The 19,737-nt window shown below is 43.8% G+C and overlaps 1 protein-coding gene across 1 annotated transcript in view; it reads right to left on the reverse strand.

The window, feature by feature from the left end:
* dcc (DCC netrin 1 receptor) overlaps window positions 1–10,835 on the reverse strand; it is a 358,534-nt gene extending 347,699 nt beyond the window's left edge. Inside the window, exon 1 of the mRNA XM_072696028.1 lies at window positions 10,360–10,835. Within this exon, the coding sequence (XP_072552129.1) occupies window positions 10,360–10,441 (82 nt within the window). The 5' untranslated portion in view covers window positions 10,442–10,835. The remainder of the gene's footprint in view (window positions 1–10,359) is intronic.
* Between the last annotated feature and the right edge of the window lie 8,902 nt (window positions 10,836–19,737).

A 19,737-nucleotide genomic window follows, 5' to 3' on the forward strand; every position in this document is an offset into this window, starting at 1 on the left:
TACACAGAGAGCTTGTCTCCTCTGTCCCTGTAGAGATGTACTGCCAATAGAATAGGACTCTCTGGAGCAGATAAGCAAACATGAACCTATTGGCACCATGCTGCCTAATGCCAGGGTTAGGCTAAAGGGGTTAGAGGAAGTTTTCTAGGTGGATCTCATCTCATGTTCATTTCTCTGAACACTGTATAACACCTAAAGCACCGGCACCAACTAGATGGATGGTGGACCACTCTCAACACTGCAGAGACACCACCTACATTGCTAACAGATGCATGTTAGTGGGTTTGGCGCTGTTATGACTGCATCAGGCTTAGCACTATTAAGCGCAATGAATGTAAGAACAAGCTATTCCTATAAGGTATTCCTAATAAACTGACAACACAGTGTAGGTCTCAGGTGGCTATTTCCAAAGTAAAAGCTTCAGCTGAGCAAAAGAGACAGAGCTAAGCAGTGAAAGTAGGAAATTTTCTGCAACCATTTTACCATTGTCCTCTGATTAGGGCAGGTCATGCTCTGCAACTCCACGGAACCACTGATCTGTGTGAGTAGGCAGCTTGAACAGTGGATAACAAGAAGAGGGTCTTTCTTGTTAACAAAAGTTCACATTACACGTAATGACCAGGGAATCAGTGTAGAGATCCCACGCGCCGCCTGGCCTCTCCACCTTCCCGCTCTGCCCTGAAGTCTCTTCACCACCATGCACCATGTGCTAAGCTCGTCGTGCAGATTTTGGCCATTTCCACCGTTGCGGTCAGAGTACACAACAAAAACGAGGTTCCCGTTCCTGCTAAACAAGCATATGCAAATAATATGCAAATCAGACCTCATCCAATTACTGCACCCATTTAAGTAGCATGGTATCCTAAACACAAGCCAAAATTAGGCCCAAATTGGCCAGGGAAATGTCTTGCATCTACAAAATATGACAAATATTTTGATGTTTTTGCTTATTTTACATCATTTTAGCTACAGAAATTGCAAAATTGCAACAATTTCTCAATATCAAATGACTTCAAATGCAAAAAATAATGCCTATAATAAGTTTATACAAGGACGTAATGATGGACAGATCAGAATTCTATACAGTACAGTGTATTCCTGTGTGCTAACCTGGCCACATAAAAGCACACTACTCCATAACCCATACATAACCTTACAAATATATAATCTAATCCTCAGAACCTGATGCTTTATGGTGAATACATCACGCATCATCACTATCCAAGGTCTGCCGTTAGCTTAAAATAAAAACAGCGCTAATATGATATCGCTAGGTATGATTTAGCATGCTGGTTAGCCAGGCCACAAACATGCAGCATTGAGCTGCAGTACGATGTCCTGAAGCACGCCAGAGCACACTCCCCCCTCCAGGGAGGTGAACATGGAAGAAGAGGACATTAGTGGCATAAATAAACATTAGAGGTTGACTCAGCCAGCCTCGCCGCGCTGACCTCAGAACAGCCACACCGCCTCACAGCGGCTGCTGGATTTATGAGCTCTGACCTCAAAGCAGGCGTTCTCCTGCGCAGCCGCTGAGACGTTAGCCGCTAAATTTATGGTCACTTATAGATATTAGCGATGCGCCGGGCTTCCCGGCTCGAGCTCTACTTCTCCAATCACAGATTGGCTGCAGCGATGGCGGTGGATGGGGTTGAGGAGGGGGTTGAGGTTGGACGCTAGGCACTAATGAAAGGCTAGACACTCAGATGAGGGGCATATTTTGTCATTCGTGGCCTGATTAGATGCTGCTAAAGCCCACTTGAAATATTTTATGCTAATTACGGTACGAGAATATTTAATATTATATATTTTTTTCCTTCCTGGCTCAGTCAGTATCCCTCTCCACGACAACGAGCCATCGGCGACTGCGCTAACGGCTTGAGCATTTGAGAACGCTCTTAGTGGAGCATTATCGTGAATGTAGCGATTGGTAAAAGTAGGATATACTGGAGTTAAACTGCTGTCACTTAGAGGGGAAACGCTCTAGAGGACGTATAAAAGCTTTTTAAAAGATTTACGAGAGGCTAATAAGCGCGCAATAGATTCACGACAGATTCACGAATGCAAACACATGCCAAACCAGATTCATCACCCTAATGAAGGCTCACGCTCTCAGGTATGTACTGAACACATTCAAGCACATTTGCTTCACCATAAATTGTAAAATGTGTCAAAGTGGCATCAAGTCCATCATGTAGCCTACGTGCCAGAAAGCTATTAGCCGAAAAATATTGCCCACTAGCCCACACATCAAAATCGGCTGGCTCGTTTCAGTCCGAGAACTGGCCAGTCTCTTCAGTCAAGTGGAGCTGAACTCATTGACGTCTCTTACGGTTGCCCTTGGCTACAGGACCACTTACACCAAGACTGATTTGATGCATGTTCTCCTTTTGCACACAGTCCTGTCCTAGGTGTCCACTCTATGATATGGGTTTGCGTCCCTTTGCATGCCGGCCTTAAACTAGCATTTAATATTTAATAAGTTGGATGGCACGTTATGTCATATTCTGTGGGGCAACCTAGCTTCTCTCACTCTCATTATTAAAAAAATAATAATAAAAAATAATTTTATGTGCCTTTTATGTTTTAGTCCATTAAAGTTCACTCACTACAATTCCCAGCATGCACTACACAAATGAAGCCTACATTACACAATTATTGCCATTCCTCCCACTATAACAAAGAAATCTGGGTTCCTAGCACAATCACTTACCACAGGCACTACAACAATAAAGGCCCGCTAATAAGGCCTGCTACATAGCTTGTCCTGAAAAGGGGTGTGTCCAGTGTGCGTGGTCACGTGACATTGTCCCATCCGGTCTGCAACATAGAGATAAAATGTTCGACTAATCAGGATTATTGATTTGAGGTCGTTTCACCTAGCGCTACTACCCAGTCATACCGTTGACTACAATACCCAGCATGCATTGCATAAATATAAAGAAACCTTGATTGCTGGCACAGACATGTGCTATTCAGTGTGCTAGGAGTAACGCTAGCTATCTGGCCTTCTTCTGCATAAGCCAGCTAGAAGAACTTTCAGCAGCCCCAAATCTGTCCCAATGCACTTATAGTTTCCTATAGGCTCCTCCCACCTTCAAAGCATGTCATCAGGAGGTGTTTTTAGTCTGTAAAATGGAAAATCTCACTTATAGAGACTATTGCGGCACCACTACAAGAGCTGGTCGGGCATGTTTACAACAGATGTAGATGGTTGCGTTTTTTCCATTTTAGCCAGAGTACCACTTTAAGGACTCATGAGAAGAGAATGGAGCTGCATGTTTACAAATCTATGGAGCTTCGATCGTAATTATGTACCAATGCATTTCTGAATATCTGCTGTGATTACCAATCGCTAGTCGTTTCAGTACACACACAAATCACAGCACGGTTGTCAGGCCGCATAGAGGCCTACAATGATGAGAATCCCTCTGACTCATGACTCATTCAGAGGCGTAGCCTCGATTGTAGCTAGAAATGCTAGGTTGTGACACAGCAGGCGCAATCCGAAATTGCAGACAATTACATATTTACGTAACGAACAAAGCCACAGACTTAGTCATACAGTGCAGCTATTAACAATAGGCATGTCTAGTACAGACCTGTCAAGAAGCATGTAGCTAGCAAAGCCCCGGTGGGTGTAAGGAGTACGCAGGCCTGCACAAACCACGGTCAGTCTGAGTGACATTAATAAACGTCAGGGAGCTCGTGAGCTGTCTTCTTTAGTATTCCAAGCACCGGTGAGACGTCTCCTCATCAGAACTACCTCATCAGAAGGCCTCGACCTGGCAGCTTGATGTGAATTAAAAACAAAATAATGTGGAAAATGCATTTTTTATTAAAAACAACCTCCCAAAAAAAAACAACAGCCCGGCTCATTGTACAGAGAACGAAACCAGGAAGGCGCAACATTTCTCATGAATATAATCTTGGGCCGGGAGTAATCCGTCGTGAAATGCAATCCATCAAAACTAATAAAACGAGAAACGTTCCAATTAATTTTCCTAATACAGTCATTTAAAACGGGACCGCAGAGGAGCCAAGTTGTTTCCTTTCAACAGACGCAACCCCCGCCTTCCTCGCTCAACCTTGGAGACAAAGTTTCTCCTGAAGGACGTCTGCAGACAAAGTCTCGGTACGAAACGGATCCCCCTCCATGCCGCTCTTAACAGCGGGCACCAGATGAGAAGACTCCACCAGAGTAGCGCTCACGCATGCGCACGCGAGAGCGAAGAAGCAAAGACATGCTAATTAATCCTCAGAAGTATTGCAACGTTACCTGAGCGGGTTTACTGCAGGGACTGACCGCTAACAGCAGAACTATAATTAGAACTAGAGATCCAAAACAGCAAGAATAGCAATGTGTTTGGGGGTCCTTGTGGACCCTGCAGGAATAGTATCAGCATGCTAACATGATAACATTATACAGAGTCGTCTTTGGTGTAAACTAGGGCTGGGCGATGTGGTAAAAATACTGTATAACGATATTTAAAGACACTTAAAGACACAATAGAGCTGGGCAATGCGACAATATTTAATCATATGGTAATGAATCTCGTTATTGTGGTACACGATATGCTTTTATGAGTGTATTGTGGATATCGTCAGTGCTTAAAGAGCACTGATTATCTACATGTTTTTTTACAAAGAGTGTAATCAGTATTTAATTCAATAGAGTGCAGAATATTTCAAGTAAAAATCACGGTACTCAGTATGGGACAGTATTTGGATTGCAGTTTTTATAAATGTTAGGCTGTTGGTGCATTTTGTCAACATGATGAAATATTGCGATAAATATCGTATATCGGAAAAAATGTCTTTATATATATTGTGATATAAAATCTTTCCATATCACGCAGCTCTATTTCACGATACACAATTTTTGTCACGATCCATGTAATCACAGTATTGAATACAGAAACGTCGCCTAATTACACTGTGTGTAATAAAACCTGCAGTTGATCAGTGTTTATTAAGCACTAACAATATCCTCGATATGCTTAGAGCAACCAAAAGACAGTAGGGCACATTCTAGTCTACTGTTGGATTAGTGAGACACTGAAAAGCCTTAGTTAAAGGCCTCAGAGTAACCCGATTTAGCGAGCCAACATGGAGGAAGGTACACTTTTGAGGAACTGTAGCTCATGCTGACACATTACGTTGAGCATCAAGCTAATATATTACCTCAAAAACTGAAAGACAAGTAAACTGAAAGACAAGCTAGCTTGTAGGGCCAAGCAAAAGACAGTAGGGCACATTCTAGTCTACTGTTGGATTAGTGAGAGACTGAAAAGCCTCAGTTAAAGGCCTCAGAGTAACCCGATTTAGCGAGTCAACATGGAGGAAGGTTCACTGTTGAGAACCGTCGCACATTCCTACACATTAATTTAGTTAGATATCATCATAAAACTTGAAAGGGAAGTAAACAGAATTACAGAAAGCTAGCTAACATTAACTATTGTGTACGGTCGAGATTAGCAAGACACTGAAAAGCCTCAGTTAGCCACTGAATAACCCAATTTTCGTGAGCCAACATGGAGGAAAGTACACTGTTGAGGAACTGTAGCTCATGCTGACACATTACGTTGAACATCAAGCTAATATATTACCTCAAAAACTGAAAGACAAGTAAACTGAAAGACAAGTAAACTGAATCTCAAAAGGCTAGCTGACATTAGCTAGCTTGTAGGGCCAACCAAAAGACAGTAGGGCACATTCTAGTCTACTGTTGGATTAGTGAGAGACTGAAAAGCCTCAGTTAAAGGCCTCAGAGTAACCCCATTTAGCGAGCCAACATGGAGGAAGTTACACTGTAGCTCATGTAGCACATTACGTTGAGCATCAAGCTAATATATTACCTCAAAAATTGACAAGACAAGTAAACTAGCTGGTGCACAAGGTACGTAGGGGCAACCAAAAGACAGCAGGACACTGTAGTTTAGGTGTCTGTCTTTTTGAGATCTATAGCTTCCTTATGACTGTGTCTAAATGCTGCTATTATAACATTAGCCTCAGAAACCGAAAGCTAATCTTCAGCCCTTTTTCACTTTGTCTAATATCAAGGCAGTTTTCTGTCTGAGGGCAGAACAGCCCGATGCCCCACAATGTCAAAATCGCCATGTTTTCTTTTATCCTGAGGAAATCTGGTACTGACAAAGAGATAAAACCACACACACACACACGCATGTACACACACACACACACACACACACACACACACATTAGTCCCAGTTTAGAGATGGTGCTGATGAGTGTAGGCAGAGTGTAAGTGGATTTGACAGCACTGAGCGCTGCAGAGTAAAGTTTTCCCAAAACACTGGCTGTGGCTTTTCCACTGTACCGGCACACTCCACGAATCTAATGCACACACACACACACACACACACACCTCTCCACACACTCAGACATCCTTCAGGAGAGGCCATTCAGGATGCATTCAGCTGACACAGATAAGCAAATGCACACACACAGCCTGTCTAGTCCCCGTAGAGCAGGACTGCCAATAGAACAGAATAGGATTCTGCACCATGCTCCCTAATGCCAGGCTTGGGCTAGAGGGGTATAAAGCCCCCCAGCACTGAGCTGCTGTGGAGCAGTGGAACTGACTGTGTTCTCTGGAATGATGGATGGTGCCCCATCCAGTACTTTTGGGATGAGTTGTGGAGTTGGAGATGAGGTGGGTTGGTGATCATCATCCAACATCCTGGCCTCACTAGCGCTGTTGTCGGTGAATGCAATCAAATCCTCACAGCAAAGCTCCTCCAAAATCTAGTGGAAAGGCTTCTTCCCTGGACAGTAGAGATGGATACTTCAACAGAAGCAGAATCAACTCTATTTTAATAGCCTTGATTTCAGAAGAAGCACTGAACAAGCAGGTGTCCCAATACTTTTGTCAAATAGCTGTCAATTGGAGCGTTTCTTTTGGTCCATTCATCATGAATTTCTGAGACAATGTAAAGGACTGCCAGATTCACATTATGCCAAAAAGCGAAGCCCTCAAAAATGGAGATACAAGGTTTTCATCAGTATTGCATTATATAGGCCCTTTAACTGCAGCCCATCAGTAATAACACAGGCTACTTTTATGCTGACGGGTCAGCGCCGTTCAATAATCCTCTCTTGTAAATCTAGTCATTATGCAGATGTCCTTCTTGACCCGGACGTTTTCACATGAGATGGAAAAGTGTGTGTGTTTGCCAATAAGAACGAGCCCGTAAGCACATGTTCAGTGACGCTCTGTCAGAACCACTGATCTGTCAGATTACCATGCAGTCAATCATCCCCACCCATCTATCAGCGTCACTCACACCTATACACTCAAATACAGCCTGTATATAATAATCCGTCATCATGAGGAAAGTGCTGTGATGAGTAAAAAGCTGTGTGTGTGGATGTGTGTGTGTGTGTGGGGGGGGGTTAACGCATCCGTATTAAAAGCCCCTGTGTGTGAGCAGCAGTCAGTCTGTCAGTCAGTCAGTCAGTCAGCCAGCCAGTCATCACTGCCTTACACTGCAGAGCGTGAGCTGCTGGATCTGGAGCTGAGAGAGCAGCAGAGCTCTGAGTGCTCACTTTGGCCAAACCCAGCGCCCCCTGTGGGCTGTCTGGTGAAACACACAACAGATACCAGCCTGTCTTTTATCTCAAGTTCTCTATGGGAGGTATAAATAAATTAATAAATAATCAATCATAGGTTTTTTAATAATTTAGGTATTGATCGGTGTATCAAGTGTTTTAAAAGTGAAATAAATAGAAGTATTACATATCAATATGACATTTTAAGAGAAGATGATTTAAATGAATAAACAGTAGAGGAGAGAGATAGACTGAGGTATCAACAGGCTTGCTATAAGTACATTTCAAAAATAAAAATAAATTAATAAATCAAAGTTTTAATCATATACAGATTTAGGTCTCATTTTTTTGATGAGGTGATTAAATAAATAAATAAATAAATAAATATTCACTCATGTATCCATATGGATGGATTATTAGTATAGTTGGTTTAAATCAATAAATAATAGATGAGAAAGATAGACTGAGGTTTCAACCAGCTTATTATGAGTGAAAAAACAACCTTAACAAATAAATATATTTTTAAAATGAATAAATAACAGAATAGAAAGATAGACTGGGGTATCGGCAGGATTGTTACGGGTGAAATAACGACCTAAATTAATAAAATAATAATAAACAAGTATCTACAGGTTTCTTTTGGGTGGGGGAGGTTAAATAAACAAATTAATTAATTAATTAATTAATTAATTAATTAATTAATTAATACTCAAAGATCTACAGGTTTCTTTTGGTGAGGTTAAATAAATAAATAAATAAATAAATACAAAAATATGATAATAATACTCAAAGATCTACAGGTTTTTGAAGAAAGTATTAAACAAATCAGTGAACAAATAAATAAATATATCAATAAGACAGATTTAGGTATCAAAATAAATGCCGTTTATGGGTGACATTAATAAATAATGAATGAATTAATTAAGACAGTGGAATGATGAGAGATTCAGCTAGCAGCACATATGTTTAGGAGCAACTGTTGCAAATTGCTTCCAGTCGATTGATTAGAGGTTGAGGTTCGAGTGTTACCAACAAACAAACAATTAAATTCTTTCAGTTAAATACATCCCACTGAAGGGTTAAGAAGTACCAACTGTCTTGTTATGAAGGACTGAATAAATAATTAATTAAATACTTCCAATGCTTCCACGTGAACGGTCAGAGACTCAGGACTTGGGCAGCGACTGTGTTTTTCACTGATATCATTTGTTTTTAAAAAATAAATAAATAAATAAACAAGAAAACAAATAAACAGCCCGGTCTGTTTCCTCCCGGCCTGTTACAGTGTCTGCTTCTCAGTGCTGTGCTGTGAGCCACTCGGCTCAGCAGAAGGGAGGGGGGGGAGGCGAAGCAGGAGGAGGCGCGGTGGAGTGGAATAGATAATGAAGTGTCCAAATGAGAGCGAGGACGAGGAGGAGAAACGAAGGAGAGAGAGAGAGAGAATGAGAGCTTTAGGAAACAGGAACTGACACTGAAATCCAGCAAACAGTCCATGCATCAGACACACACACGTGACCAGACCCTCCTGTGCAGCTCACAGACCACCCAGACGACCCCGACCTCCAGGCACAGGGTTGAAGAATGGCAAAACACCACCATAAAGATCTAGCCTCGGACACGTACATGAGTTGAAATGCACCAAAAACCATCAACTGTGAGGCACAACTACAGCAGACAGCATGAGGGCCACTGGGAGACCCAGGCAAGACACAGGCATCACAGACCAGCAGCCAGGCGATTCGCACTCGACTTAACCCTTTACGTTTAGGACGAGGGTCACAAGCTGGGCATTTTGGGGGGTATTTACTATAAACACAGGACCGCTCCATGCAGATTCAATCAAATCCACATCCATCACTAACTCAGACAGTCAGCTGTTCACATAACACACAACAGGTCGTGATGTCCAACCAGCCCAATGCACAGAACCTGAAGACCAACACCAGTAAGTAAGCACCCCCCCACCCACCCAGCCTCTCCCCCCAAAGTAAGGTGCAGATCTGCATTCAGCCCAGCTCTGTCATTCATTTTTGATGAATATTGATTATTACTTAATCAATAATTGAATCATTTAATATTAATAATGACGTTAATTGAAAGGTGGTGAAGGTTTACACCATTACTCTATATCTCTCTCTGCCTGTGTGATTGAGTAAGTGTGTGTGTGTGTGTGTGTGTGTGTGATGTACCACCAAGCTTGGACTGCCAGAGGCTGATCAGCAGCGTGGGATTGCACTCAGCACACACACACACACACACACACACACACACACACACACACACACACACACAACAAACGCTCACTGCTATGATTTTTTTTTTGGGGGGGGGGTGTGCAGGGTGTGAAAATTAATTGATTATAATAATTGATTGTTAATTAACTAATATTACTACTACTACTATTACACTACCATATATATATATATAAATACATATATGACATATATATATATATATACTATACTATACACTTGAGTGCTTGGACCCCTAAAAATAGCCAACCTGCATCCATCAAACAGCAGCTTTGATCAATTAATAAGCAGATTAATTAATAAGCAGGTCGATTAGTGACTATTTAGTGATTGAAGGGAACGTGCAAAATCCGGACACACCAATGCAACGCAACCCAAGCCCCTCAGTCATGCCCAGACGGAGGGTCTCAACTCCCCATCATAAAATCCTACCAGCAATAGCCGTCAACTTTCAAAGCCCTGAGAGCACCAGCATGACCAGCACGAGCGGCTCGATGGAAATAAGAAGGTCGAGGAGTGTGTTTTTTAGACTCACCCTGCGCTCCGGAGCCTCCGAGCACCAAGCAAAGCCACACGGCGACGCGCGCGACACTCCGCACAGCACCGGCGCGCGCCATGGCAGGACCGGAGAGCAGCAGCAGTAGTAGCAGCAACAGCAGCAGCAGCAGCAGCAGCAGGTCCCCGGGTATTAAATCACAGCGCGCGGAGTCCTCAGCGCATCCGCTCCGAGCAGAAAAGGAGGAGAGAGAGAGAGAGAGAGAGAGAGAGAGAGAGAGAGAGCGAGCCAGCAAATAACACGCACGAGGCTCTTATGCTCTTCACGGCTGTTTAAATGCATCCATTCTGCATCCACGTTCCCTTAGAAAAGCGCCGCGCGCGAGAAAAAGGGGAAAAGCATCAAAAGGTTCCCTAAAAAAAAAAAAAAAAAAAAAAAAAGGCAAAACGATGCAAAAACTGGAGGAGAAAGCTGGGCAGAGAGTTTCCGCGCGCCTCTGCGCCTCACTCTGCAGCTCCGGGTGTCCGCTGGTGGTGCGCGCGCGCCGAGTGTCGCTGAGGAGAGCGCGCGGATTCATTGATCTAAAAAAAAAAGGAGGGGGGAAGTGAGCAGGATTGGGGGTGGAGAGAAAACCCGGGGACTGGAGCGGTAGTGGAGCGGAGCTGAGGGGGGAGGGCTTCTCAAGTGAAAAGCCACGCCTCCTTCACATGGGGTTGGCTGGTAGTTTGTGCTGACAAGCCAATCAATCCACTGCATCGCTAAAGCCACGCCCTCTTATATTCCTTTTCACTGGCTAAAAGCACAGTCACCCCAATACTGGTGTCTCATACACCTGCTACACTGCATTACCCCTATTGCACTGTTACCCTGAGTTAGCCTGAGTTAAATCTGTTAGTCTGAGTTAAACCTGTTAGTCTGAGTTAGCCTGAGTTAAACCTGGTAGTCTGAGTTAGCCTGAGTTAAATCTGTTAGTCTGAGTTAGCCTGAGTTAAACCTGTTAGTCTGAGTTAGCCTGAGTTAAACCTGGTAGTCAGAGTTAGCCTGAGTTAAACCTGTTAGTCTGAGTTAGCCTGAGTGAAACCTGTTACCCTGAGTTAGCCTGAGTTAAATCTGTTACCCTGAGTTAGCCTGAGTTAAATCTGTTAGTCTGAGTTAAACCTGTTAGTCTGAGTTAGCCTGAGTTAAACCTGGTAGTCTGAGTTAGCCTGAGTTAAATCTGTTAGTCTGAGTTAGCCTGAGTTAAACCTGTTAGTCTGAGTTAGCCTGAGTTAAACCTGGTAGTCAGAGTTAGCCTGAGTTAAACCTGTTAGTCTGAGTTAGCCTGAGTGAAACCTGTTACCCTGAGTTAGCCTGAGTTAAATCTGTTAGTCTGAGTTAGCCTGAGTTAAATCTGTTAGTCTGAGTTAAACCTGTTAGTCTGAGTTAGCCTGAGTTAAACCTGTTAGTCTGAGTTAGTCTGAGTTAAACCTGTTAGTCTGAGTTAGCCTGAGTTAAATCTGTTAGTCTGAGTTAAACCCTTTTAGTCTGAGTTAAATCTGTTAGTCTGAGTTAGCCTGAGTTAAATCTGTTAGTCTGAGTTAAACCTGTTAGTCTGAGTTAGCCTGAGTTAAATCTGTTAGTCTGAGTTAAATCTGTTAGTCTGAGTTAAACCTGGTAGTCTGAGTTAGCCTGAGTTAAATCTGTTAGTCTGAGTTAGCCTGAGTTAAACCTGTTACCTTGAGTTAGCCTGAGTTAAACCTGTTAGTCTGAGTTAGCCTGAGTTAAACCTGTTAGTCTGAGTTAAACCTGTAGTCTGATTTAGCCTGAGTTAAACCTGTTAGTCTGAGTTAAACCTGTTAGTCTGATTTAGCCTGAGCTAAACCTGTTAGTCTGAGTTAGCCTGAGTTAAATCTGTTAGTCTGAGTTAAACCTGTTAGTCTGAGCTAGCCTGAGTTAAATCTGTTAGCCTGAGTTAAACCTGTTAGTCTGAGTTAGCCTGAGATAAACCTGTTAGTCCAAGATAGCTTGAGATAAACCTGTTAGGCTACGTTAAACCTGTTAGTTTCAGTTGGTCTGAATTAAATCTGTTAGCCAGGGAAGTTAGTCGGTTTTAGCTGTAGTTATCACACCAAAAGCCTGGTCACCAAACAGTCGTCCGTTTTGGAGCTGTTACCCTGCTAACGGTCACAACAGTGAAAACACAAAGAAAATAATATGATGCAATCTTCCAGCCAATTGTAGTGCAGGTGGGTGGGGCTAGTCAAGTACTACTCAATCATAGAGCGGGAGGCGGGGTTTTGAACTACTTCTGACTATGAAGTACTAGTTAATCATAGAGCAGGAGGCGGGGCTTTAGACTTCTTCTGACTATGGACTACTAGTCAATCATAGAGCGGGAGGCGGGGCTTTGAACTACTTCTGACTATGAACTACTATTTAATCATAGAGTGGGAGGCGGGGCTTTGAACTACTTCTGACTATGAACTGCTATTTAATCATAGAGCAGGAGGCGGGGCTTTGAACTGCTTCTGACTATGAACTACTAATTAATCATAGAGTAGGAGGCGGGGCTTTGAACTACTTCTGACTATGAACTACTAATTAATCATAGAGCAGGAGGCGGGGCTTTAGACTTCTGACTATGAACTACTATTTAATCATAGAGTGGGAGGCGGGGCTTTGAACTGCTTCTGACTATGAACTACTAATTAATCATAGAGTAGGAGGCGGGGCTTTGAACTACTTCTGACTATGAACTACTAGTTAATCATAGAGCAGGAGGCGGGGGTTTGAACTATCAGGGGGCGGGGCTTTAAACTCCTGACTATGAACTACTAATTATTCATAGAGCAGGAGGCGGGGCTTTGAACTACTTCTGACTATGAACTACTAATTAATCATAGAGCAGGAGGCGGGGCTTTAGACTTCTGACTATGAACTACTATTTAATCATAGAGTGGGAGGCGGGGCTTTGAACTGCTTCTGACTATGAACTACTAATTAATCATAGAGTAGGAGGCGGGGCTTTGAACTACTTCTGACTATGAACTACTAGTTAATCATAGAGCAGGAGGCGGGGGTTTGAACTATCAGGGGGCGGGGCTTTAAACTCCTGACTATGAACTACTAATTATTCATAGAGCAGGAGGCGGGGCTTTGAACTGCTTCTGACTATGAACTACTAGTCAATCATAGAGCAGGAGGTGGGGCTTTGAATTCCTGACTATGAACTCCTAATTAATTATAGAGCAGGAGGCGGGGACTTGAACTATCAGGAGGCGGGGCTTTTAACTCCTGACTATGAACTACTAATTATTTATAGAGCAGGAGGCGGGGCTTTGAACTATCAGGAGGCGGGGCTTTGAACTGCTTCTGACTATGAATTACTAATTAATCATAGAGCAGGAGGCGGGGCTTTGAACTGCTTCGGACTATGAACTACTAGTTAATCATAGAGCGGGAGGCGGGGCTTTGAACTCCTGACTATGAACTACTAGTCAATCATATATTAGGAGGCGGGGCTTTGAACTGCTTCTGACTATGAACTACTAGTTAATCATAGAGCGGGAGGCGGGGCTTTGAACTCCTGACTATGAACTACTAGTCAATCATATATTAGGAGGCGGGGCTTTGAACTGCTTCTGACTATGAACTACTAGTTAATCATAGAGCAGGAGGCGGGGCTTTGAACTACTTCTGACTATGAATTACTAATTAATCATAGAGCAGGAGGCGGGGCTTTGAACTGCTTCTGACTATGAATTACTAATTAATCATAGAGCAGGAGGCGGGGCTTTGAACTGCTTCGGACTATGAACTACTAGTTAATCATAGAGCGGGAGGCGGGGCTTTGAACTCCTGACTATGAACTACTAGTCAATCATATATTAGGAGGCGGGGCTTTGAACTGCTTCTGACTATGAACTACTAGTTAATCATAGAGCAGGAGGCGGGGCTTTGAACTACTTCTGACTATGAAGTACTAGTCAATCATCGAGCAGGAGGCGGGGCTTTGAACTCCTGACTATGAACTACTAATTAATCATAGAGCAGGAGGCGGGGCTTTGAACTGCTTCTGACTATGAACTACTAGTTAATCCTAGACCGGGAGGCGGGGCTTTAAACTGTTTCTGACCACAAACTGCTAGTCAATCATAGAGCGGGAGGCCAATTACAGTGCAAGAGGGCGTGGCTTTGGTGTTGCAGCGTTAGTATGTGCTTGTGATTATAAGGTACTAGGCAATCCTAGCTGAAGAACCAGTGAAGTTCCACGTGGACTTGTTTATTACAGTACAGAAACCTAAAGTCTGCCCACCTTCAGCTTTAACACCAGAGAGCACCGAAAGTGACAGGCCTGCTTTTGATCTCCCGTCCCCGTTCAGCAAAGCTCTACGTGAAGAACACTCTGGTGTGAGCGCTCAGCTCGACTGTGCTTAAAGCTGAGCTACAGGCACAGCGCTGGTTTATTTATACAGCAGGATGACGTCTGTAGGTTTGCATTGTCTTCTCCTGTATTGAACCCCCTCCGTCTCCACCGCCCCACATGGACCCAATTATCTGCTACACACACAAGCAAAGAGAGGACCACTCTAACACAACAGCTATACTATAATGACTGCCAGGTGTGTGCCTGAGAGGGGAGGGGAGGGGGGCAAAACCGGGGCTAAAAGCAAGTGAGATGTAGAGAGAGTGATGGAGAGAGAGAGAGCGAGAGAGAGAGAGAGAGAGAGAGAGAGAGAGAGAGAGTGAGAGAGAGAGAGAGAGAGAGAGATAGTGAGGGACAGGGAGAAAAAGGGAGAGCATGAGTTACCCTAAATCAGTCGGAGTGTCTGCATTAGCCTAAGTTAAACCTGTTAGCCAGGATTAGCCTGAGTTAAACCTGTTAGTCTGCATTAGCCTAAGTTAAACCTGTTAGCTAGGATTACCCTGAGTTAAACCTGTTAGTCTGTATTAGTCTGGGTTAAACCTGTTAGCCAGGGTTAGCCTGAGTCAAACCTGTTAGCCAGGGTTAGCCTGAGTTAAGCATGTTAATCTGTATTAGTCTGGGTTAAAGCTATTAGCCAGGGTTAGCCTGAGTTAAACCTGTTAGTCTGCATTAGCCTAAGTTAAACCTGTTAGCTAGGATTACCCTGAGTTAAACCTGTTAGTCTGTATTAGTCTGGGTTAAACCTGTTAGTCTGTATTAGTCTAAGTCAAACCTGTTAGCCAGGGTTAACCTGAGTTAAGCATGTTAGTCTGTATTAGTCTGGGTTAAAGCTGTTAGTCTGTATTAGTCTAAGTTAAACCTGTTAGCCAGGGTTAACCTAAGTTAAGAATGTTAGTCTGTATTAGTCTGGGTTAAAGCTGTTACCCAGGGTTAGTCTGAGTTAGGCATGTTAGCTAGGGTTAGCCTGAGTTAAGAATGTTAGTCTGTATTAGTCTGGGTTAAAGCTGTTACCCAGGGTTAGTCTGAGTTAGGCATGTTAGCTAGGGTTAGCCTGAGTTAAGCATGTTAGTCTGTATTAGTCTGGGTTAAAGCTATTACCCAGGGTTAGTCTGAGTTAAACATGTTAGCCAGGGTTAGCCTGAGTTAAGAATGTTAGTCTGTATTAGTCTGGGTTAAAGCTATTACCCAGGGTTAGTCTGAGTTAAACCTGTTAGCTTGAGTTAGCCTGAGTTAAGTATGTTAGTCTATTAGTCTGGGTTAAAGCTATTTCCCAGGGTTAGTCTGAGTTAAACATGTTAGTCAGTATTAGTCTGGGTTAAAGCTATTACCCAGGGTTAGTCTGAGTTAAACATGTTAGTCAGTATTAGTCGGTATTAGTCTGGGTTACACCTGTTAGCCAGAGTTAGCCTGAGGTTAAACCTGTAAAGTAAGTGAATTGAACCTTATAGTCAGAAAGATTCTGTGTTAAACCCGTTAGTCTATATTAGTCCGAGTTAAACCCAAAATCTAGTAGAAATTCTTCTTCCCTGGACAGTAGAGACAGTTTCTCCAACAAAAGCAGAATACACTCTTTTTTTAACCATCTCGATTCCAGAAAACAAGAAATATGGACAAAAGTATTGGGACATCTGCTCTACAAGATGTGTATTTGTGCATTTGCTCAAAGTAGTAGAACACATTCATTAGAAGGGGTGTCCACAAACATTTGGACATGAATAGTATCATTATGATAGCTCAGAAATGACACCACTCAGTCCCATATGGCCTATAGGAGCACCGCTGTCTGTGTGTGCTGCCTAATTTCAGGGTGAATTGCATTCCAGCGAGCTAACAGCAACCTAACACCCACCCTAATGAAAACCTCCTCGTATATTTGCATACACATCATTACGTCCTTTATTCCGAGCGCATCCTCAACACACTTCTTGATTGAATCACAAGCACGATCTCTCCCCCTCTCTCTCTCTCTCTCGTTTTTTTTTAACGTCTCTTGTCTCGTAACGTCTCTTTCATTCATTAGAGAGGGGGGACTCGAATGAGGCCAATTAACGGGGCGGAGGGCCGCCACCGGCGGGGCGCTGAACAAACACACACACGCACGGCGTGTTTTATTTTGGGGGGTGTCTCTGTTTTGTCTAGCTCAGCATGAGGCTGATGAAGGGAGATGATTATATGAGAGGAAGAGCGAGAAAAGAGAGAGAGAGATAGAGAGAGAGAGAGAGAATTGCCTAATGGACTGCTTATCACATTGTGAATTAACCCCCCATTGAACACTAAATTAGGTACAGTGCCGGTTGTCGACGCCACTGTAAACAGCTCTTTCTCCTGCGAGAAAAGGCCAAATAATGGGGCGATTAAGGAAGACCCAATAACGGGACGATGGCGAACAGATTGGGGAGATGACAGGCGGAGTTGGGAGAGGAGAGCAGGCCTTGGGTTGGGGTGCAGGGCGTGGGTGTCGTTTTCAGCCAGGTGGTGGGGTACGAGGCAGAGGCCCATTTGCAGTGAGAGGGGTCAGGTTGAATACAGCAAAGAAATAGAAACTGCTTCTGCCTGTGGTTAGCTGCTTCTGTAAGTTAGCTGTATCTTCTTGTAGTTAGCTGGTTTGTCCTGTAGTTAGCAGTCTTTGCCTGTAGTCAGCTGCTTCTGCCTGTAGTTAGCTGCTTCGTCCTGTAGTTAGCTGCTTCGTCCTGTAGTCAGCTGCTTCGTCCTGTAGTCAGCTGCTTCTGCCTGTAGTTAGCTGCTTCGTCCTGTAGTTAGCTGCTTCGTCCTGTAGTCAGCTGCTTCTGCCTGTAGTCAGCTGCTTCTGCCTGTGGTTAGCTGCTTCGTCCTGTAGTTGGCAGTTTTTTCTTGTAGTTAGCTGTTTCGTCCTGTAGTTAGCTGCTTCGTCCTGTAGTTAGCAGTCTGTGCCTGTAGTCAGCTGTTTCTGCCTGTAGTTAGCTGTTTCTGCCTGTAGTTAGCTGTTTCTGCCTGTAGTTAGCAGTCTGTGCCTGTAGTCAGCTGTTTCTGCCTGTAGTTAGCAGTCTGTGCCTGTAGTCAGCTGTTTCTGCCTGTAGTTAGCTGTTTCGTCCTGTAGTTAGCTGCTTCGTCCTGTAGTTAGCAGTCTGTGCCTGTAGTCAGCTGTTTCTGCCTGTAGTTAGCTGTTTCGTCCTGTAGTTAGCTGTTTCGTCCTGTAGTTAGCTGCTTCGTCCTGTAGTTAGCAGTCTGTGCCTGTAGTCAGCTGTTTCTGCCTGTAGTTAGCTGTTTCGTCCTGTAGTTAGCTGCTTCGTCCTGTAGTTAGCAGTCTGTGCCTGTAGTCAGCTGTTTCTGCCTGTAGTTAGCTGTTTCGTCCTGTAGTTAGCTGCTTCGTCCTGTAGTTAGCAGTCTGTGCCTGTAGTCAGCTGTTTCTGCCTGTAGTTAGCTGTTTCTGCCTGTAGTTAGCTGTTTCTGCCTGTAGTTAGCAGTCTGTGCCTGTAGTCAGCTGTTTCTGCCTGTAGTTAGCAGTCTGTGCCTGTAGTCAGCTGTTTCTGCCTGTAGTTAGCTGTTTCGTCCTGTAGTTAGCTGCTTCGTCCTGTAGTTAGCAGTCTGTGCCTGTAGTCAGCTGTTTCTGCCTGTAGTTAGCTGTTTCGTCCTGTAGTTAGCTGTTTCGTCCTGTAGTTAGCTGCTTCGTCCTGTAGTTAGCAGTCTGTGCCTGTAGTCAGCTGTTTCTGCCTGTAGTTAGCTGTTTCGTCCTGTAGTTAGCTGCTTCGTCCTGTAGTTAGCTGTTTCGTCCTGTAGTTAGCTGTTTCGTCCTGTAGTTAGCTGTTTCGTCCTGTTGTTAGCAGTCTGTGCCTGTAGTCAGCTGCTTCTGCCTGTGGTTAGCTGCTTCGTCCTGTAGTTAGCTGTTTTGTCCTGTAATTGGCTGTTTTTTCTTGTAGTTAGCTGTTTCGTCCTGTAGTTAGCTGCTTTGTCCTGTAGTTAGCTGTTTTGTCCTGTAGTTGGCTGTTTTTTCTTGTAGTTAGCTGTTTCGTCCTGTAGTTAGCTGCTTTGTCCTGTAGTTAGCAGTCTGTGCCTGTAGTCAGCTGTTTCTGCCTGTAGTCAGCTGTTTCTGCCTGTAGTTAGTTGTTTCTGCCTGTAGTTAGCAGTCTGTGCCTGTAGTCAGCTGTTTCTGCCTGTAGTCAGCTGTTTCTGCCTGTAGTTAGTTGTTTCTGCCTGTAGTTAGCAGTCTGTGCCTGTAGTCAGCTGTTTCTGCCTGTAGTTAGCTGCAGTTCATTAAGTTCATTCTCATTTATTGTTTCCTATGAAATCAAGGGTATTAAAAAAGTTTATTCTGCTTTTGTTGGAGTAACTGTCTCTACTGTAGAGGGGTGAAGCTTTCTACTACGTTTTGGAGAAGCTTTGCTGGGGGGGTTTGATTGCATTCAGTAACAAGAGCATTAGTGAGGTCAGAATGTTGGGTGATCACCACCCTGCCTCATCATCCCCAACTCATCCCAAAAGTTCTGGATGGAGCTCCTCCACCATCATTCCAGAGAACACAGTCAGTTCCACTGCTCCACAGCTCAATGCTGGGGGGCTTTTATACCCTTCTAGCCCACGCCTGGCATTAGGCAGCATGGTGCCAATAGGTCCATCACTGTTTATCTGCTCCAGAGAGTCCCATTCTATTGGCGGTGCTTCTCTACAGAGACTAGACAGGTAGTGTGTCCATTAACATCTGTGTCAGCAATGGGTGCAGGTTAAAGTAGCTGAATGCATTCATTAGAAAGGGTGTCCACAAACATTTGGACATGTAGTGTAGCTAGTGGATTCTTCCTGTAGTTGCCTGTAGTTTAGCACATAGTCTCAACAAAATTAAGGGTCCTTATAGATAATGGCCATGCTAGTATGGGTCCCATGAAGCCAGACAATACATTAGCTCTCACTGAATCTGTTGTGGGCCCTACACTGCCGTTTTGGGTGGAGATGGCCTTTTTAGGGGGCTGGGACGTTTTAGGAGAAACCTGTATGCTAGTAAGGCAGCTTGCACAGTCGTGATAGCCTACTACTGTTAG

The sequence above is a fragment of the Salminus brasiliensis genome, chromosome 1 (assembly GCF_030463535.1).
Source record: "Salminus brasiliensis chromosome 1, fSalBra1.hap2, whole genome shotgun sequence".
NCBI classification, from domain to species: Eukaryota; Metazoa; Chordata; class Actinopteri; order Characiformes; family Bryconidae; genus Salminus; species Salminus brasiliensis.